This window comes from Trichogramma pretiosum, unplaced genomic scaffold (assembly GCF_000599845.2).
Source record: "Trichogramma pretiosum strain Unisexual culture from Peru unplaced genomic scaffold, Tpre_2.0 scaffold98, whole genome shotgun sequence".
Taxonomy (NCBI): domain Eukaryota; kingdom Metazoa; phylum Arthropoda; class Insecta; order Hymenoptera; family Trichogrammatidae; genus Trichogramma; species Trichogramma pretiosum.
The window spans coordinates 465,243-486,802 of NW_019641709.1; the positions used below are offsets into that span (position 1 = coordinate 465,243).

The 21,560-nt window shown below is 41.1% G+C and overlaps 5 protein-coding genes across 5 annotated transcripts; 3 read left to right on the top strand and 2 right to left on the bottom strand.

Moving 5' to 3' along the window:
• The first annotated feature begins 60 nt into the window (after positions 1-60).
• LOC106649215 (transferrin-like) lies at positions 61-1,695 on the top strand. The gene is made up of 5 exons (XM_023463137.1): positions 61-357; positions 425-744; positions 814-1,013; positions 1,070-1,225; positions 1,300-1,695. The coding sequence occupies exons 1-5, from the start codon at positions 233-235 to the stop codon at positions 1,474-1,476; spliced, it is 978 nt and encodes a 325-aa protein (XP_023318905.1). The 5' UTR covers positions 61-232; the 3' UTR covers positions 1,477-1,695.
• Positions 1,696-1,910: 215 nt separating this feature from the next.
• LOC106649134 (transferrin-like) lies at positions 1,911-6,519 on the top strand. The gene is made up of 12 exons (XM_014366409.2): positions 1,911-1,985; positions 2,724-2,838; positions 2,926-3,217; positions 3,296-3,440; positions 3,526-3,683; positions 3,767-3,882; positions 4,191-4,333; positions 4,418-4,664; positions 5,327-5,475; positions 5,556-5,923; positions 5,994-6,149; positions 6,237-6,519. Exons 1-12 carry the CDS (start codon positions 1,931-1,933, stop codon positions 6,414-6,416), a joined length of 2,124 nt encoding a protein of 707 aa, XP_014221895.2. The 5' UTR covers positions 1,911-1,930; the 3' UTR covers positions 6,417-6,519.
• A 2,590-nt stretch (positions 6,520-9,109) lies between these two features.
• Positions 9,110-9,589, top strand: LOC106649133 (tankyrase-2-like). The gene has a single exon (XM_014366408.2). It carries the CDS (start codon positions 9,110-9,112, stop codon positions 9,587-9,589), a length of 480 nt encoding a protein of 159 aa, XP_014221894.1.
• A 2,950-nt stretch (positions 9,590-12,539) lies between these two features.
• Positions 12,540-14,532, bottom strand: LOC106649218 (zinc finger protein 227-like). The gene is made up of 3 exons (XM_014366513.2): positions 14,382-14,532; positions 14,205-14,313; positions 12,540-14,115 (listed from the first exon to the last, which is right to left on the bottom strand). Exons 1-3 carry the CDS (start codon positions 14,408-14,410, stop codon positions 13,246-13,248), a joined length of 1,008 nt encoding a protein of 335 aa, XP_014221999.1. The 5' UTR covers positions 14,411-14,532; the 3' UTR covers positions 12,540-13,245.
• Positions 14,533-14,679: 147 nt separating this feature from the next.
• On the bottom strand, positions 14,680-21,560 carry LOC106649132 (WD repeat-containing protein 60). The gene is made up of 9 exons (XM_023463145.1): positions 21,402-21,560; positions 20,375-20,518; positions 19,858-20,304; positions 18,218-18,390; positions 17,572-18,140; positions 17,430-17,488; positions 15,299-15,453; positions 15,095-15,227; positions 14,680-15,020 (listed from the first exon to the last, which is right to left on the bottom strand). Exons 1-9 carry the CDS (start codon positions 21,558-21,560, stop codon positions 14,898-14,900), a joined length of 1,962 nt encoding a protein of 653 aa, XP_023318913.1. The 3' UTR covers positions 14,680-14,897.

Here is a 21,560-nt window from a genome sequence, read left to right on the forward strand (position 1 = left end):
AGCACGCCCTGGATTATCTGGCTAATTGTCGGTGTCGAGTATTTTACTTCGATGAAGGAAAAAAATTCTAGCTTTCACGAAAAAATTTTGCTTCGACTCCGCAGTTTCGGGATACTTTAGCGCTTCGGTGAAGGCTCGCTCGACCTGCACCTACGATCGCACGATTCACTGGTGCGTCTCGTCCTCGTTGGAGGCCAAAAAGTGTAACTTGATAAAGACGGTGTCCAACGCCATGAACTTGAATCTGAGATTCGACTGCGTGTCGATGAAGAACCGAACCGACAGCTTGAGAGCAGTGAGGACCGGCGTGTGTCACATGTTCGTGGCTACTTTTCGGGAAGCTTCGGCGGCAAAAAAGTAGGCGCAGCTGCAAACTTCGAGCTCATAATTCTTCTTCTTTTTTTAATATTGATCGATCCTGCAGAACCGGTCTGAAATCCATCATCGAGTTGATGCCGCACTCCGGGGCCAGAGACGAGGCCAACGTCGTCGCGGCGATCGTCCGGAAAAAGTCGTCGTTCAAAAAGTTCGCGGACCTGAAGGGGGCTAGAGCTTGTTTCACGGGCTTGAGGAGCGTCGGCTGGAACGCCTTCTATTACCGAATGACCAACAAAACGATCGGCGGCAAGAGATCCGATTGCTCGGACGTCGGATTCGTCACGAACTATTTCAAGCGGAGTTGCGTTCAGGACGTAGACAAGAGCAAATTTCCCGTTAATTTGACGACTCTCTGCAAGAGAACGAGTAAATATCGTTCGACGATATTTTTTAATTGATTTTCTTTCTAAAGAGACGCGTTTATTCGTGTCGCAGAGGCAAACCTGTCGGACGACGAGAAAACTTTTCGATGTCTCGTCGAGGACGGCGGCGACGTCGCCTTTGTCAATTACACGGCGGCCAAGGGCTACGCGGCACGCAATCGCACGATATTCACCAATCAGTATCGACTGCTCTGCCCGGAAGAAAATTCGACGGACAGATCGTGTCCGTTGGCAAAAGTCAGCATAGGATCGGTACGATAATATAGGAAGATTGTATTGAATTTTTTTTCACAGCTTTGAATGTGAAGATTTTAGCTAGCGATCGTATACTTCCGGTCAAAGAGGAAGAAATTTACTTGATGTTCGTGACGCTGAATCGATACTTCGGGACCAACTTCGCTCGGGAAACTCCGATGTTCGATATGTACGGAAAATTCGACGGGGTTCAGGACGTCATTTTTCCCGTAAGACATAATTTTTATCGTCGATGGATTTCAAAATTTCAAAACGACGATGATTTTATTACTTTTGTTTACAGAGAGCCACGGCAGCTTTCGAACGAGTCAATCCCGCAGTTTGGTACGATCAGCCGAAAAATCAATCCGAAATTTCCAGAGACGTCCAAGACTGTCACCTGAGAAACGCGGCAGCGAGCTACGATTGGAAAATTCAAGGAGCTATTATTTTACTATGTTTATATATTTCGTCTCTGTAGTATAAATAACCATCGCTGATGTATATAATCCGAGCGCTTAAATATTATTAATTGCGACCGATCTCGATGTTTTTTTTCTCGTGAGAGCTGTCGCGCGGATTAAATTTTTATTTAAACAAGGAAAACACAAGTTGCAACTGATCATACAAACTTCACGCTCCTCCCCACCCGCCTCGCGATTCCCACTATATTATGTATCGAGATAACAACGCGAATCCGTACACCTAATTGCCTTCTTCGATTCGTTTTTGCTTCGAAAAATCTCAATAGCCTCGTACGACGATGTAGTTTTTTTCCCCGCAGTAGTAGTCGGCGCACGACGTCGCCGGGAGACATGAGCGTCCGTTGAACGAACGCCGCGTTATTTTATTTACATAAGTGCCGATCGAGTATTTAGCGGAAGTAAAAATCGGAAAATCACATTTTCACCATGGATATACGCGTGTGGAAGCTGATGGCATTGCTGACGTTCGTCGACGCGCTGGTTCACGTCGCGGACGCCGGTTCGCGTGAGTATATAATTTTGTATACGAATAATTCTTCCTTACTCTTAAAGTCTAACGAACTTGTGAATAGCTCGACTTATATAAGGGAGAAACACTTGAAAATTTAATAAATATTTATTAGACATTTTTAGGCATACAACTTTTTTTTCAAAAAATTCAAGCTAAGTCTCCCGAATATGGTGGAGTTGAAATTTGATTTTATTCTTGAGTAAAATCAAAATTTGTACTTAAGATCTTCATACTGATTTGAAATTTTGTTAGAATCTTCCTTTTTTAATGTACTTTTAGGAAAATTGAGTTTAGAATAGGGTATACTCATTGTTTCGAATCTTTTTGAGGTGTTTTTTAAACGAAGTCGATACTTGAAAAAAATTCTCACTTATTTTACTTAAATCTTGTAAAAGACGATTGATTTTTTTGTAATCAGTTGACATCGTAAAAAAGTCCTAGCATAAATAAAAAAATGAGCCCACACAGAGCTGCGTGTCATTGAAATTGACCCATTCACGGATAATTGAAAATTTTTTTTTACACGTTAAAAATTAAAAAATTGAAATTCCAAAGAAGACGGGCCTATTTTCAATTAATATTTTTCATTGATAGTAAGAAAAATTCATTCCTAACAGGGTACACCCAAATTTTCGTGTCAGTTTTTTTCGTGCTCTTATTTTAAAACTACGGAGAAATTACTCATATGCTTTGTAAGTTTTGATCTTTACACGTAGTACTCGTGATTCACAGTGAAATTTTGCACCACGGAGAAAAGATCGGAGAGACAGAACGACGCCCTGATGAGGTCGTGCGCCAATCTCAAGCTCAAATCCTCGGACATCAGCTGCGTCGTAGCGAGCGATCGGTAATATTATCAAAAAATATCATATCATTACGGTTAAAAAAAAAAAGAAAAGAAAGAAAACGATCGACGTTTCTGTCACGCGCACAGACTCTCGTGTCTGCGCATGATCCAGGCGGGCACGGCGGACTTTACCGTGCTCGAGCCCGAGGATCTGTCGCTCGCCACGCTGAGCACGGCCAAGGAGGGCGACGCCGCCGTCGACATCAGGGTGACGCACGAGCTGAGGATGTTCGACAAGGGCCAGCCCCAGCTGGACGTGGAGATGATAGCCCTGGTGAAGAATCGCTTCGACAACAGGTGGGTGACGAAGAACAAGAAGCTCTGCTACATCGGCCTCGAGATCGGCCACAGTCAGAATTATCATTATCATTACACGACGGTGAGTTTACGTAATTATACATATATGTAGGAAAAACGAAAAAATTGTTGTTGTTTTTTTTTATCGTTTGCTGGGCAGTACTTCGAACGATGGCTCATACCGAGGGGCTGCGATCGCAACAAGACCCTGCTGGAGAACAGACTGGCCGACCTGTCGAGTCACTTCGAGTCGGCCTGCATTGCCGGCCCTTGGTCGCTGGACTCCGTCTACGACGGTCGATTGAGTAAGTACAATTCGTAGCTTCGCCGAAAAAAATATGTACGCGAAATAATGCAAAAAAAAAAAAATCTCCCGACGCACACACGCAGAATCCAAGTACAGGAATCTCTGCGCCCTGTGCGGCAGCCCGTCGGGCTGCTTCGAGGGCGACAAGTTCTACGGCCTGCAGGGCGCGATCAATTGCCTGCTGGAGAACGTCGGCGATATCGCCTGGCTCAGCCGCAGTCACGCCCTTCCCTACTTCGCGGTAAGAAAGTACATTGCGTATAAAATCCGAGGCGTCATCGTGAATCGATTTATTGATTTATTTTTGTTTTTTTTTTCTCGCAGGAATTGGCGAGCTACGGATTCAGTCTGCTGTGCCCCGACGGCATGTTCATTCCTCTGTCGGTCAACAAGACCTGCACCTGGATCGCCGAGCCGAGATCCGTCATAGCCGCGAGAAGGTGAGGTTTTTTTTCTCGCCAGCTCGTACGCGATACCTCCCAAGGGCTGTGCGTTTTGAAAAAGAAAAAATATTTCTTTCGTACACATGTGCGCGCGATATACGTCGCCAGTGAACCGGTTAAGATCGCGCGCTTAATCGCTCGTCAAATGTTTTAACAGCTGACGAGCAGTTCTCGCAACACAAGGTGTCTCTCTCTCTCTTGAATTTACGCCAAAAATTGAAACTCGCGTTTGAATATAGACCGGCGAATATTTGTAAATATGAATCCGATGCATAATTTCTTCCTCTTCTTCTTGTTCGTTGCAGCGACGTGGCTGACCTCGTGTCCAAAAAAGTCTCCGACGTCCAGGAGCTCGGCAAGGACTTCTATCCCGTGATCCACGCCACGTACAAATTTTCCTATCTCGCGTCGACGCGGCCTCTGAGCCCCGAGGATTACATGCTAAAATGTGAGTAAGCCCCCCAGCCTCGATACTATATACGACCCGCGCGAATAAAACCATAACTGACCGAAAATCTCGTGCGCGCGCCAGTCCAGGGATACCTGAGCGCCAAGGGCGAGAAGACCTGCCAGCCGGAGCGCGAGGTGCGCTGGTGCGTGGCGTCCAATCTGGAGGCGAGCAAGTGCGGCTGGCTGCAGTCGGCCGCTGCGGCACTCGACGTCGAGCCCAGGATCTCGTGCATCCAGCAGAGGGACCGCCAGGCGGCACTGGACGCCGTGCGCGACGATCGCTGCGACGTCTTCGTGGCGCGGCCCCACGAGGAGATTCACGCGAGAGGGTACGACGATTTACAACTATTTGGTATACTATATAGAAATATATGACACGGCTTTGTGGTAAAAAAATTGCAACGTTCCCGGAGAAAAGTGCCCGGATGTCGAACTGTGGTGGATTTTAGTAATTTTTACGATAGTTGTAGCATACGACCCAGCTAAACATAACAATTTTTACTATAAGTCTTATATCGTAACTTATTGTTATTTTATATTAGATGTACCGTAAGTTTCAGCATTTAAGCACTTTCAGTACTAATTTTTAATTTTGTACATTTGAAATGGTACTCATAAGCATCAATTATTATTTTGAATGATAATCTTGCCTTGACTTATACAATTACATTGACTTTATCACTTGCGGTTTTATAAATTTAAAGGTACTCGCCATCTAGCAGATGAAGCTTAAAGTAACATTATCGTAATTAAATTAGTTGAAAACTGTTCTAAAATTTGAAATGAAGTGTGATCTAATACGCGCATAATATTTTTGACATAATTATAACATAAAAATCGTCAAAAACAAGCCAAAGTAAATCTTAAATAAATTGAAGTTTATTCAAAAGAGGTATTTTTTGGTCAAAGAGCCGTTTTTAATATCAAGCATTTCTACGACGTCTGCTGTGTGTGCAGTACGTGATACGACTATAGATTTTTATCCTTGCAGTATGAATCTCACGCCGATCGTCCATCTCATATCCAAGCAGAATTTGGACTCGAGCAGATACGCCGCGATCGTGCGAAAAGACGCGAAATTCCGGAGTTTCGACGATCTCAAGGGTAAAAGAGCCTGCTTCACGGCAATCAAAAGCGTCGGTGCGTATTTTTTCATACTTGACTTTATCACGGACTGAAAATTATCTTCAATTTCTCAAATTTCTCTCTCTATTCTCAAGGCTGGAACGCATTTTATTCCGCCATCAGAGGCTCGTCGCCTCGATTGCCCTGCGACGACGTGGAAGCCGTGTCGCGATTCTTCAATCGGTCCTGCGTCTACGATCTGGACGGCAGGGAAAAATCCTCGCTGCCGGAGAATCTCTACTCGCTGTGCAATCAGTCGCACTTCGAGAAGAGCCTCGGGCCCGAGGAGAACACCTTCAAGTGCCTCATGAACGGCGCCGACGTGGCCTTCGTCAATGTCGGCGCTGCCAAGCGGTACTACTCGGGCTTCTCGATTTTCCACATGAATTACCGTACGCTGTGCGAGAACGAGGATCGACTCGACGAGGGGCCGTGTTTCTTGGCCGAGACAACACTGGGATCGGTGAGTGTATTACTTCGGAGAGAAAAAAAATACTCGAAATTTATATCGCTGATAATTTTAATTGTTACAGGTCTTGGGGCGTAAAAATATCACCCAAGTCAGGAGGGAAGAGATTTATCAGCTCTTTTTGCAGCTCGATCGATTTTTCGGCAGGACGCACGACCGCGAGACGGCCATGTTCATGATGTACAATACGTTCGACGGCCAGAGCGACGTCATTTTCCCGGTAAGTCATCGATAGTTCGATTCGATTGTTGTCAGTGGAAAACCTCGTTCGACCAATTTTGATGTTTTCTCATTTTCATTTTCAAAGGATCAAACTCAGCTCATACAGAGACACGTGTCCGATCTCCGACACAGTCGTACGTACGAGGAGGTCTTAGCGAGCCTACAGGACAAGGTGGAGTGCGGCTCGTCCGGAGCCCCGACCGTCGCGAGCAGCGCCTGGACGATCTCGGCGATCGCCGTCCTCGGCTTACTGCGAATACTGTGATCACTTGGACCGTGAAAGATGATTATGTGACCAGACGAAATAAAAGAAAAAATATTGTTAGCGAACTGTTTCAACGATTTATCATGTAAAAATTACTGTAAAAGTGGAGCACTTTTTTCCTTTGAGTTTTGATGTATTATTTAGATTAATCGATTTTTTTTGTGAATCGTAGTAATAAATTTAACCCATTAACGACCAAAATTCTCGATTTTTTTGTTGGTTTTCGCAGCGATTTTTATTGTAGTTGGAGGCCTCCAAAAAGTTTCGTATGGACCTATTTCGATGTAAAATTTAATGTCCTTTCAGAAACTGAGCTCAAAATTTCGATTCTTTGCGTAATAAAAAAGTTATGGCTACTTATACGAAAAAAAAGTAAAATTTTTTGCAAAAAATCAAGTTTTTGATTTTTTTTCACCATGTTACCGTTAGGGAATCACGATATAAATATGATCAGGGGTAATCACGACTATCAAGGTATCTCAGAGAATTTTTATGGAATTTCTGAACTCCTTTTCAAACTTTGGTTTTTTGGACTTTTTCTCTAAATTCACTAGTTTTCGAGTAAAAATGGACACTAAAAATTTTCCAAATTGATAAATAAATTCTAAACACAAAGTTACAAATCTTGATGTTTACCAGCCAGAAAATTGGTAATGTAGTGCATTTGATTTTTTCGTGAGCTTCCGTTGATTTTCAACATCTTAAATAATGATAATTATTTCAACTCATCATAAATCAACGAAATCCTTCAATGATCAATTACTGTAACGGTAAATAAGGTCAATAGATATAAAGTAAGAAAAATATTTCCAATTATTTGTATGCTCTTTTTTTGAAAAGGGTATAAAAATCTTCATAATTCTCGTTGTCCAGGTAAAATTTGTTTCCCATACAGTTTTGGCTAAAAATAAAAGATTTTATATAATATAAGGGACGGGATCTAGAGACTATTAATTCATCATTTATTTACTCAAAACTTAAATACATTGCAAATACTTGACTCGAACTCGAGGAAAAAACTCGAACTCAACGAGTCGACTTTTTTCGAGTAAACTCGCACAGCACAGCCCTACTTATGAGTGCGTATGCCTACATATTCCAGAAGAAATAGTTTTTATTTGTCGAAAAACTTCTGTCCCTTCACTTGCAATTAGTTAATTAATACGTTTTTACTTTTATATTTGACATTAATTGGGCAACTAAGACTCTCCAAGCCCTCACTTTAGACAGCCGTATACACGGAAAAAAATATTTCTCGAAAGAGCATGCCGCTTCGTCAATTGCTAAGACTGCTTAACATTTTCGAGTGCACGATCGCGCGACATTTCTAGAAAGCTGCAATGGCTAGAAAATTTGGCAGATACTAGGTAGCACAGTGGAGATTTGCTACGCTTTTTGTAAAGCAGCTTCAGAAAAGGTTGAGCAGCACGACCACCTGTGGTGAAAGTCTGCATCGTGTTTTGTAATTCTCGTAGCTTTATCTTTCAAGAGTCAAACACTTTCCGTGTAGTTATATTTTCAGTAGACTGTAGGCTCCGCCCCAATGCTCAAAACGATTAGATTATGTATAGTCAGTAGTTCATGAGAAAAGTCAGTGAAAGGAAGAAATTAATCTCTCATAGCTTCGCCTTCGTTTTTCACTCTTCTTGATCTTAATGCAAGAACACAGTGCATGTACATTGTACAAGTCACGACGCACGTTGCAGTGTAAGCAGCTAGGAAAATCACATTTACCGCAGCCACGTGATTAAATTTTAAGCCAGTGTGTTGTGTGCGAGTGCCTATAACATCATATTCGTTAATAGCAGTTTCGCAAAGGAAATTAATTGCAACACAATAAAGGATGGACAATTTGAGGTACTTAGGAGACAATATCGATTGGGAGGTCCAAGCAAAGCGACATGAGTTGTTCGATGAATTTTATCGCTTACTCAACGATTGGGACGGTCGACTTTCTGCCCTTCAGAGAATTTTTCGGCCCAAACAACTAGAGATTCTTCTCTCGGATACCATAGATCGCTGGGATATAGACCAAGAAGAGAACCCGTCAACACGATTCATCAGGTTCCTGGTCGAGACCGGCTACAAAGACAAGCCCAAAATCGATAAAGACGGCAAGTTGATGTTGCGTCGCCGCACAGCACTGCACCGTGCAGAGTACGACCAGGGCCACCCCATCGCTCGTGAGCTCTTTAAAATTTACGATCGATTTGATATCAATTACATCGACGAGGAGTCCGGCTACACGCATTTCCACGTGGCCTGCGAGTGGGGCTGCATAGACGTCGTCGAGAAATTCCTCGAGCTCGGCCAGGATCCCAATATCCTCGACACAGAGACAGGCACTTCACCGCTACACGCGGCACTGATGTCCGATCACGTGGATCCAGAGATAGTCGAAATATTGCTGAGACACGGCGCTGATCCGAATGTGGCCAACAAGAAAGGACTCACAGCTGTGCACTTCATCAGCATGGGTCCCGAAGATAGCGACTTGATGCAGATGTTGATCGATCTCACCGACTACAAACATCAGCCGGTGCGTATCAACCTACAAGATGAGAGCGGCTTGACAGCTCTAGAATATGCCGTGGCCCGCAACTTCAAAAATGTGACCGAAATACATCGATGAGGCTGGATCCACACCTCTGCACAGGGTTTGCTTGGAAAACAACGACGTCGAATTGGCGAAGATGCTGCTCAAGTTCGGGGCGAGGATCGATGTCCAGAACCAAGACGGCTACACACCATTGCATCATGCTGTGTATAGAGGCAACAAGTCATTGGTCGAGTTCCTGCTAAGGAATGGCGCCGACCCGAATAAAGCCAAAAACGACGGATCTACTGCTCTGCACATAATTTGCGATAGCGAGTCTGATGATGCTGCATTTTTGGAGACATTTTTCAAGATCTGTAAAGACACACGTCAAAAGTTACAATGCGAGGCTCAAGACAATAAGGGCCTAACACCCCTTCAATTTGCTGTGACTAATGCCAGACCCAATATGGTCAATGTACTCTTGAATCATGGGGCCGATCCGTTCAGCTTCGTTTTGCCTACTGCGAAACAATTCGATGATGTGAATATATATCGAATATTCGATTGGGAGGATAAATTGAAAATAGCGTCGGGTCGGCTGATTATCGTGGAACGCCTAGAGAAGAGAGGATAAGAGCTGGACCGAAGCGACGCCCTGAAAATCATGGAATTTTTAACCGAGAACGACCTGCTTGCATCGCCGAATGTCGAAGAATCTTGGTACGACGACGAAAAGTTCGAGATCGAGGCGAAGAAAATCATGTTCAATCCGAGTCTGTCGCTCTACGACCTTACCCGATTACAATACCAAGAGGCCGCGAAACTACTCACGTACGAGGACTACTTGGAGTTGTGGCGCTCGAAAAAATTGTGGGACCTCCCCTCGGAGTTCAGAGACGATTGTGCCAAGCATCTGCGCGAGAAATTTACGAGAAGATTTTTCCGTAGGTGGACACTGTATCCTTTTTGGGAGAAAATTTTACACTACCGGCTGCCAATTCTCTGCTGTGATATGATTATGGAATGGTTAACGAACAAAGATTTATTGAATATTTGCTTAGCGGCTGCAAAGTTATGAAAATAGTCATATATTTTATCATATATTTTTTATGCATTTTTTAAGTTTTTTTTTTATTGATAAGAACATACCATCATTTGAAGTAAAATATAATGGCTATATCTGCTATCAATTCTGAACTGTGATATAATTACAAAGATGTATTGAATATTTTCTTAGCGGCTGCAATGTCATGAAAATGAGCACTTATTTTTCATGTAGTTTTTAAGTATTTTTTTTATTGATAAGAATATACAAACATTTGAAGTAAAATATCATGGCCATAAACATAACAAAAATATTGAAAATATACGTTATAACATTTCGAGTTTTGGACTGCCATCACCGAGCAAATATTTTACGAATCATCACCTTTTTCACTCCTTTTACATTTTATATTATTTTCACCATTCAATTTTCAGCCTTTTTGGGGCTTTTCTGGCTCTAATAGGTCTTTCGTTATTACGTTTTATTCCATTTTTTATTACATTTATTTTATCGTCCTTATCAGTTTGACCTTTAGCTGACAAGAAAATGTGATATAAATCTTGATTCATCAGCTTTTCAAGGATCATTTCACAGCACTCAAGCGGCAGCCGATAGTGAATCAATTTCCAAAAAGGTTCCAGCGCCCAGCTCCAGAAAAATTTTCTGGACATCATCACGCACAAATACCTACAACGAGCCTGATTTACAAAGCTCGTTTCTGAATGAATATACCTAAATGTGTCCGCTTTTACTAAGTCATAGTAGTCCATATAAGTCAGTCGTTTTGCTGCCTCTTGGGGTCGTGAATGGAATAGATCGTAGATAGAAAAGTCTGGTTTTACCATTGTCTCCCTTGCTTTTTTTGCAAACTCCTCGTCGTCCAACCAACGTTCGTCAAGATCCTCCATCTCCTCGAACAATTTGTACTTGTCGAATAATTTCATAATGATCAAGGCGTCGCTTCGGTCCAGCTCGTATCCTCTTTTCTCTAGGCACTCGATGACGGCTAGAAGGCCAAATGCTAATCTTAATTGAGAATAAATATGTTTGTAGCCATGTAACTCGAAGCAATCGTCGAACTGTCTCGAAGTGGGAAATACGAAACTCGACAAAACGGCGCCATGATTCAGTAAACTCTCGACTGCGTAGGGCAAGCAATTCACCACTGCCAATTGAAGGGGTGTCCTACCCAACTTGTCAAGGGCATCGACCTGCACCCGCTGATTGAGCTCCTCGTTGATTTTGAAAAAAGATTCAGCAAAGTCATCGCAATAAAACATAACTCTTTTGCAAATAATATGCAAAGGAGTTGATCCCTCGTCGTTGGCTACATTTGGATCAGCGCCTCTCCTCAGCAGTATTTCCATTATACCAATGTCCAATTCTGCATATTCTAAGGCAATGTGTAGTGCTGAATCACCCGTTTCTGACCAGATACAATTGGGATCCTGTCCGTGTTCGAGAAATCCTCGGACGATTTCGAGGGAGTTAAACCGGCAGGCCGCGTGAAAGTGTGTGTAGCCTGACTCGTCTGTGTAATTCACATCAAACCTGCCGCATATATCGAAAAGGAGAGGGAAAACGTGAGTCCAGTGGCGACACTCTTCGTTTTTTTTAACCGCATGATGTATTAGTGTAGTGCGACGTGGCGATATAATTTCATTCTCATCGGCTTCGGGCTCGTCTTTGTATTCATCTACGGCAGCCATCTCAATGAACACATCGCTTGGAAGATAACCAAACTCTTCGTTCTTGTAATTTATGGAGTCCCAGAGAAGACGCTGAATCTCTTTGGGATGCAAAAAGAGATGAACTGCAGGAATTCTATTAACGATATCTCCGAGTAGATAAAGTTGAACGAGAAAAGTACATCTTTCTTCTTCGATACTCCAATTAACATTTTTTCGTAAGTATTTTAATTTTTCCACTAGTGATTGGTCTTCTGGCGTAGACATCGTTTTTCACGTTTATACACACAGATATTTTTTACTTTTAAAAATCACTTATTGCAGTCGCTGCGATGTCGTAATATTCACTTAACCGCGACGATATACGTATACTTTATGGAAAGAGTAAAAAACACGTGGCTAGACCGTACGAACACGAGGTCGCAATTGACTGTGACAGAGCCGACACCAACTAACGCTCACCACGAGAAAGAAAAAACGACTGAGATACATCCGGCGGCTGTACTTGTGAAGACTATGGGGGTTTCAGTGTACTTTCACCAAAAAAACTTGGATCGATTGCGACTGCGTGCGAACTGCAATGCAAACGGCGCAGTGTACAATAACTGGTTCCAAATTCGAATCGAAACTTTCTGATTGAGAATCCAATCATTTACGCCGTATTTTTAAGTGTGCGATTTTCACCGATTCGATAGTTTTTATAACAAAGTATCGAGTTTTTAAAATCATTGTCAGCTTATTCAATCCTCGTTAATCTAAAAGAAATCTTTCTAAAAGAAAGTTGATGTCAAAAAAATTTTTTATTTTATTTTTTTTATTTTTAATGGAAATTTCACCTTGAATGATCTTTTTTTTTTACATAAGGCCATTATTTGTGTTTATTATTTTTATCGGAGAGATTGTCAGTCCTCTTAAGGTTTGATTTTCTTATATAGTTTGGCATTGATATCATCACTGAAAGTTTCACTAGACTTAAAAGCGAAGCAGTGTCAGAGACAGCACCATCAGGAGTGCTTTTATTTTATAGTTGCTACATCATGCCACGAGAGAAGGGTGGAGTATGAAAGCTAAGTTGATAATAATCGACTGTATTAATAATCGAGTTAAGTCAATTATTTATGACAATAATTTTTTTCTTAAATATTCTCTATACTGTTATTATATATCTCAATACAAAAATTTTGTAAGCATTGAAATTGAACAATTTAAAGCTTAGTGATTTAACATTAATTTTACAATTATAAATTTATGTACGCATGAAGTGTGCCGTATCATACACAATATCATTGTGGAGCAGAGTGAGCTCACTGGTCAGGATTTTTTCCAAGCGTGTATCGCAAGCAAAGAGCAAATTTTCTCCCTTACTTTTCGCACGAGTTGAGAACAACAAAATTTTCCACCTCGTAATTGAGTACTTTTTCATTTGTACAAATTTTCTCTCGTTCATCTCGCATTATGCATACTGCGACACGAAAAGGCACCGATTCCATGTGTTTCTCGAGATCAACCTCAGCTGCGAATTTCTTTTCGCATACATATACATCACACGTATAAGCATCATACCATAACGAGCCCTGTCGATGTCTTGACAACTCTGTGCTCCGCAGCTACGTGGACTTGCAGATGGCTCTTGAATGCGAATTTCTTGCCGCACCGATCGCACGCGTGAGCCGCTTGGCCGTTGTGCATCGCGTTCACGTGGCTCTTGAGATTTTCCTCGCGTCTGAACGTCTTCTGGCAGATCTGGCAGGCATTGGCGACGTCGCCGTGCGCCGACACGACGTGCATCTTGAGATTACTCTTGAACGAGAATTTCTTGTCGCACAAGTGGCACGCGAGGCTTGTGCTGTTGTGCACCGAAGCCATGTGGGCCTTGAGACTACTCTTGACCGAGAATTTCTTCCCGCACACGTCGCACTTGTGAGCGATTTTATTGTGAACCGAATCGACGTGCGCCTGAAGATTGTTCCTCGCCGAAAATGGCTTTCTGCACTCGAGACAGGTATACTTGAGGCCCTTGTGCGCCACATCGACGTGTCTCTTGAGATTCGTCTTATTGGAAAATATCTTGCGGCACGTGTCGCACGAATGTAACGCGATATCGTTGTGCGCATCATCGATGCGTTTTTTGAGACTCGTCTTCGTTGAGTATTGCTCGATGCGATTGACGTGGCTCGTTACGATGTGCACTCTGAGTTGACCCTTCTTCGAGAATTTCTCTCCGCACGTGTCGCACGCATAAGTGATTTGCACTCTATCGATGTGCTTTTCGAAATTTCTCCTCGTTGAGAACTTCTTGCCGCATGTGTCGCATTCGTAGATAATGCCGTCGTTCGCGTCGATGTTGTGCGTGCGAAAATCGAAGTCTGGCTCGTCGTCTGACTCGCTCTCGTGATTTTCTTCGTACTCCATTGGCCAGTGGTGAATCTGACGCAAAAGTAAGATACGTTGAAAATTTCGCGAAAAATATCTACCGAATGAAGAACGCTATAATATCATAATGAAAGCGAACTTACCGAATGTTCTGGCTGAAGCGCAGAAAACCGAAACCGTTCCAAATCCTCCTCGTCGATTATCTCAAAGACGATGTCATCGAGCATCGCATGGCCGAGATGATCTCCAAATCTGAAAGAAGATTTGTGCAACGATAAGCTTTCGTACTTTAATTTTTTTTTATGCTTCGTGAAAATTACCCATCGATCAATTCGAACGTAGAATTCATCTTGCCGAGTCGAAGTTTTACAGAGCCGATGTTGAATATATCAAACTCGTCCGAGCTGAATTCAATCCTTGTTTACCAAACTGATTGAAAGCAAGAACGAGCGGTGATATCCGCGCGCTCGCTAGTGTATATAACACAAACTCGATGATCGCGCTCAAAACCGAGCGTCGCAAACTTACTTAATTTTGATCGATCGTATTTCCGACTAGTGCGCGCTGCTTTGGAAAAGTGTCGCATTACATCTCGGTGAAATGAGAAAATACTTTTATTCATTATTTTTTTGGCTCGAGTTTATTATTCTAGTTTTAAAAATAAGTTTTATTCTATACGTATAACAGTGCAAAAGTTTAAACGGATACGTATCTAATTCGTATACATTTTTTTTTTGGCGAACGATCGTTAACTGTTTTTCAAAATTAGAAATTTCACAAAATAAACTCGTCCTCTCTGTCCAAGAGAACTCTGCCCTTTTCAACTGGAACATATGTTACAAAATGGAGACGAATTCCAAAAAGGCATCCATCTCGCGCTGCATATCCTCTTGTTTAGAAAAATAGAAATCTCTCTTCAGCTTGTGAACCTCGACGTTGCCGCCGTACGTTCCGATGGCCTGAAGCAGAATGATTTAATAATTATTATCAATTACGAGCGATCGATCGCATCGGAAACTGCGAATGCCCGTACCATGTATTGATTTTGCTTGTCGCGTTCGACGTTGCACGGCGACAGCTTGATACATTTGACGGATTCCCAGTTCGTGGTCGCTACCACGTAAATCGGCTTGGTGGCGCTTTTTAACATGTCCCACACGGCGATTCTGCGGATCGTTAGAAAATTATATACAGATAAGCGTTCGGAGTATGAAAAAACCCAAGAAAAACAACGAACCTGGATTGATCGTCCAGAACGTAAAAAATCGACGGTCTCGATCTGGACCATTGAATGCTACGGATTCCGGCCAAGCTATCCTCGTCCTTCAGTTTCATGAGAGGTGTCTCCGCGTGCAGTGAGTGCAGCCTTATGCTACCGTCTTTGCATCCTGCCTGGACAAAAAGATGTAATATTTTTTTCTTTTGTCGTTGAAGCAAATCATAGATGAAATATACGCTGCCCGGGTTTTTCTTACATTATGACCATATCGATCTACACCAAAGGACACTAACTGCTCTTATGCCTAACTAAATAGAGATTTGATCAGTGCTAAACTATCATTTGTAAATAATGTCATAAATGAATAAATCAGCACATTAGGCCAAAATTCGTTACAAAGCGATATTTACTTTGAAATATATCGTCAAGCTAATATTGTGTAATATTCCGTTTTTTGAGCTTGTTATCGATCTATCTTTCGGACTTTTTAAGGGCATAAGTTTAAAAATCAGCACCTATTGTCGGTCACTATTTCGTCACTGTTTTCGGTCGGGCTTTTATTGCTGATTATAGAAGAAATCAAAGCGAAAATGTGATTACATAATAATACGACTTTATGAGGCATCGACGAGAGTGTAGTTTGTCTGAACACTCGAGGTTAAATATGCATCACACCGTTATAACAGTCTGTTCCAGATAAGGCGTACACTTTTAAAATTTCAATTTAAAAATAGTCAGCGGCATTATTGACTATATAAAATTTATATCAAATTAAAGGAAAATGTTTAGACTTTCTAATGATACACCTATATACGCGGTATGAGTTACCAAATACTTATAATATATGATTTTAGAGAAAAAACACAAGAGTACTTTTTTGTTTAAAATGGACCCAAAAACCTGAAAAAATTAGATTTGTGTGGAAATTTTCAAATTTGTACAATTCATTGAAAGAAAATTGTTTAAAAAATTTTCCGACCATTTTTTTTCTGTTGGAGATCGTCTGCAGGATCGATGAGATGATGATCGTTTCGTAAGTTGGATTCGTATTTGTAGTAGAGATTGAACAAATAATGAATTGCCGACTTTCCTTCTATAAATATTCTATGAATATTGAGCTTCGTTCGTTGCTGCAGAAATTCAAGAACTTCCAAATGCTTCTCATCCAATATGATTTTGAAAAGTGTAGATGTACTTTCCCGTTTTATCATATCTATACATTTCTTCATTTGTTTAAAATCCATTCGAAGGGTATTGCTTCTAAACCTGTTCAAGGTATCTTTTATGTTTCTCTCGTTGGAACAATTTTTTTTTAAATTGTCTTTTGCCATGGTTGATTTGGATTTTACGACTGAACACGTGGCCGAAACTAATGACGCACTTACACTTGAGGAAAGTAGTTAAAGATACGAAGATGTGAACAGTTTCACGAACTTGCAAAGACTGAATGTCTGTAATGAACACGGCTTATGATCAAGCATGTATTTTAGAGAAAGTAGATTCGATTTTTCCAACTAGTCAGCCTCCAACACATGCGTTGCGCAGTGCGCGCGCATACGATACTGCGCTTTGGATTTGGGGCTAGCGCATGCTACGAAATTCAAATGAATTCGTAGTGAAGTCCGCCATTTAAACAATTTTTAATTTTTTTTGCAATTATTTAGGTTCATCCTCCAGCAAATGTCATCTAGTTTAAGAGGAACTTCGAATTTCTAGATTCGGGCAAAAACTGTTCGGTGTATCCTATTTTAATGTATTTTCTTTATCCGTTTGGTTGATACTTAAACAAGATGGAAGCAACTCAACAAAAAAATTAAAATGAAACGATATTTTTAGATTGTATAACTTTTAGAATATTCATCAAAACCCTTTTTAAAAAAGCCAAGCTTTACTTACTCCTCTTTTGTAAATGAAATCAAATAATTATTGATGAATAATAATGACATTTTTTTTCAAGTGTAACCGAAAAATAACTTTCAATAATTAATGCAATTTCTGGGATAAAATTGTATTTCCCTCCTTTTTTTAATTAACCCGAAACGCACGGCTATTTGAGTCGATTTAAAACTAATTTACAAATATTATTTTTAATATCTATCGGTTTAAAAATTGCAAATTGGAATCGAAAATTTCTAATATTTTGACTTACTAGAAAATACGATCGCTTGAACGGAAATACTTCGAGGCACGTCGTGCTGCCGCAAGAATCTGGAAAAAAAACGAAGAAATTGCAAAAAAAAAACAAGAATAGCTACCACGAAAATACATCGAAATATTATTATTGCACCCACCCATCTCGTTGATCCTGTAAAACGGAGTGCTGTTTCTCCCGCCACCGGCGCAATTGACGTACAGCACGTTGGTGTCGTTGACGGCCAGATAAAGATTGTCGCTGTCCGCCTGGTCCACGGCCATGTCGACGAAGCACTTGGCCACGCCGCCGACCTCGAGCCGCCTCGTGGCAACCTCCTGGCTCTTGACGAGTTTCACGCGACCCCACTGGGCCAGGCCGAGATCTTTGTCGTTGCTGCTGCTGCTGCCGGCGTTTCGTTGCTGCTGCTGTTGCTGCTGCGTCAGATTCCTTATGACGCTCCAGACGATCAGTCGGCCGTCTTCGTCGAGGCTGCACAGCTGAATGTTGAAGAATCCGTCGTTGCTGCTGCTCTCCTCCTGACCGCTGTCGAGATTGGCGGCGTTGAGCAGCGTGCCGATGGCCACCACCGTGCTCGAGTGCGACAATTCGACGTTTCCCGCCGTCGTGTAGGTCGAGCTGCGCACTATCCAGTCTATCTCGTTGGTCTTGTCGCTGATTCGCTGATGCCAGGTCTCGTCCTCGCGCAGATCCCACAGGCAGATCGAGCTGCAACGACCAAGCGGAGTCTTGAGCGTAATGGTAAAAATCGACGAAGATTATATATGTGTACGATGGACACATACCCATCTTGATTACCAGCGAAAACGATGTTGTTGTTGGTGCAGTGAAAGCAGCAGGCGGTCACGGGACTCGGCGAGTAGAACATCTTCGTCGGCCTCGACGGCTCGTTGATGTTCCAGACGCAGCCGACGCAGCAGTCCTTTATGTAATCCTGCTTGTCGGTCAATTGAAATTTCTAAAAATAACGACAATAACAATTGTTTGGCACAATCGAATAAGTGTTAATTACTTTAACTCATTTCAAATACAGTACAGACTCTCTATTAGCCGAATCCTTCTATAAGTCGGAAAGCTAGAAACATGTTGGTATTTGGACAAACCTCATTTTAATAACTTATGACAGTAATCAACTTAATGAATATTCTTAAAGATTGTCGCTGTCCGCGAATTAAATAAATATCTACCAACACTAATACGAATGAAATTCCAAATATTATACAAAAAAAAATGATTAAAATCGATACTTTAATAAAATTATTAAGTTCAATGAAAAAGAATAGTATTAAATACAATGAAAAAAAATATCAAAAAGTTTTGAGTAGAAAGGAAAAAAATCGTGTTAGATTTTCTAGAATCTATTTAAATGAATGTGAAACGAGCCCTCTACCTCGGTTGAATTATATTTCTAGAATTTTATTAGACTTTTTTCAATTATGAATGTTTGTTTTTCAAGTACATTCTTACTTGCTTGAGCTTTAATTTTCTAAAATTTAAGTATTTTTGAATAGAAAATAAAGTTTTATTATGATTCATTTAGTCAAAAAGCTTGAGAAGTAAAAATTAATTTTGAATCTTACATGAAAAGAACTTTTAAGATGAACTCTCTCGAAATCTGAAAGCTCTCCAACAAGGAGACCACATGAGATGCGGGTCGTCAAATGTTCTGAAAATTTTTTTGTGGTCTCCTAGTACTTAACATTGAATTCCCTTATGCTTAGTTTGATCCAATGGGCCTTAGGACCCATTTTAAAAATCATTTTCTAATTTATTAAAAAATCGTTGTGATTTTCTAACTCGTAACAAGACGCCTTGAACAAAAAATTGCATAATGTACAAGTCTTACAACTAGTCGAAGATTACATCTGAATTTTTTCAGAATTTTTGAGACCTGCTATCACTTATTTTCAAAGGTCTCTGAAATTCTTAAGAAAAACGTAAAAACGCGTCAAATTTAGGCCTTTTAAAACAGAGGATAGTAGATCTCAAAAATTCTGAAAAAATTCAGATGTAATCTTTGACTAATTCTAAGACTTGTACATTATGCAATTTTTTGTTCAAGGCGTCTCGTTACGAGTTAGGAAATCACAAAGATGTTTTAATAAATTTGAAAATGATTTTTAAAGTGAGCCCTAAGGCCCATTGGATCAAACTAAGCATAAGGGACTTCATTGTTAAGTACCAGGAGACCACAAAAAAATTTTCAGAATATTTGGCGATCCGCATCTTATGTGGTCTCCTTTTAAGTCAGAAAAATTTTCCTATTTGTCCCATGAAAGAGTCAACTGTAGCATTTTCATTAATTCAATTATTCACATTCATAGAACCCAAGAAATATTTTGTCGAATCGTGTTAAATATTTGCTTAGACCATTAAAATTTCACAGTTTCTTCAATTTATTCGATTCGAAATTATAAGTACGCACCTCGTGGGAGGACGCGTGAACGCTCGCGAGAATCTTGTGATTCGACTCCGCGTAGCACAGCCGGCGAACCTGTCGGCCGGCGAGAAACGAGATCGAGCCGGTGGCGAGCTTCACGCAGCCCTCGCTGAACGGAAAGTCGCGCGTGTCGCTGCCCATCACGTCGCCGCCCATCTCACTCTCCTCGAGCAGAGCCAGCACCAGCTTGCCGGCTCGGTCGAGAAATTCCGTCAGCCGGAGGACGTCGTAGCTCGGCGCCGCGAAGAACGAGCTCTGATCGGGCGCGTCCCCGCCGCAGCCCAGGTGATCGAGCTTGAACTGGCGCACGTCGTCGTGAGTCTTGAGCGAGCCGCGGCAGCGCACCGGGAACTGCGTCCACTTGTTCTCGAGCTCGATGCCGGTGGTCTGGATCTCGACGTCGAGATTGTCCTCGTTGGTTTGCGTGTAAGTCTGAGATTTTCATTTTTTTAACGATGACGATTATTATTATTTTTTTTTTTAGTTGAAAAATGTTGGTAACCTGTTGGCTGTTTAATTTTCCATAAGTGCGGATGTACTCGTCGTAGGATATGGGGTGGGCTTCGTACAGCGAAAATTCCACCGTGTCCAGCTTGATCATGCTCATGAGGATTTGACCTCTTGTCAGTGTTTTTTTAGTTGGTTCCTTAAGAATTATATAAGTTCACACGTCATAATTATTATATTTAAGATTTATGGGGACCCATCTATGTTGGAAACCCTGAAAAAATACCAAATTTTAGCTCATATGGTTGAAAAAACTCGAGTCACAAGATGGGTGGTGATTAAAATTAAGTTAAATGGACCCCGTATGTATAATACGAGAAAACGACTTTTTCATTTAATTTAATGTTAATCAACATCCATTCATGGCTCGAGTTTTTTTCAACCATATGAGTTGAAATTTGGTAGAGCTCATTTTTTTGGGGGTTTAAAACTTTTGAGGGGGCGTCCTGACGTTTTAAAAAAAATTTTTTTTTATTGACAGTCTAATGTTAGATCTTGTAGATTAAAATACATCTAAATCATTTGTTAAGATTGAAATTTTATGTTTTTGATGAAAGATTATGTTTTTAAAAATCTTTTTACAACAGCATATGTGTCTCTAGTACTTTTAATTTTTCGATTAGTGCCAAATTCATCTATATGATGACATGGTTCCAAAGTCCTGTGCCACGAATCTGAGAGCAATTGGCAACCAAACTTGATCCTCGAGGGCTTAAAATTGTTATTATGTTTTTCTACGTACAATTTTTTGCACACCAAAATGTGAAGAAAATTCCAAAACATATTTTTTTACTTTTCAACAGTTATTACTAGTTCTCGAGACAGGTAAATAAAATATATCAAAAATCTTCTACACTAGAGACATATTTTCTGATGTATACATAAAAAAATTTGTAAAAACACAATATTACATAAAAAACAAAAAACTAACATATAATTTTCAATATTTTTTCAATTTACAAAATTTAACACAGGTGTGCTCCCTCCATAACATTGGTTCTATGATCGCTCAAGTCTCTCACCTCGATGATTTTTTTCGGTCTCGATTTTTCTGCATTCACCAAATTGATCTGCGACACTCGCGGCGATGATTTTGCGAAATCGCCGGATCTCGCATCCTCGAAGCCCTCGTCCGCCGACGCCAACGATTTGTTCTCTGTCTGTTTTTCTCCCCTACACAT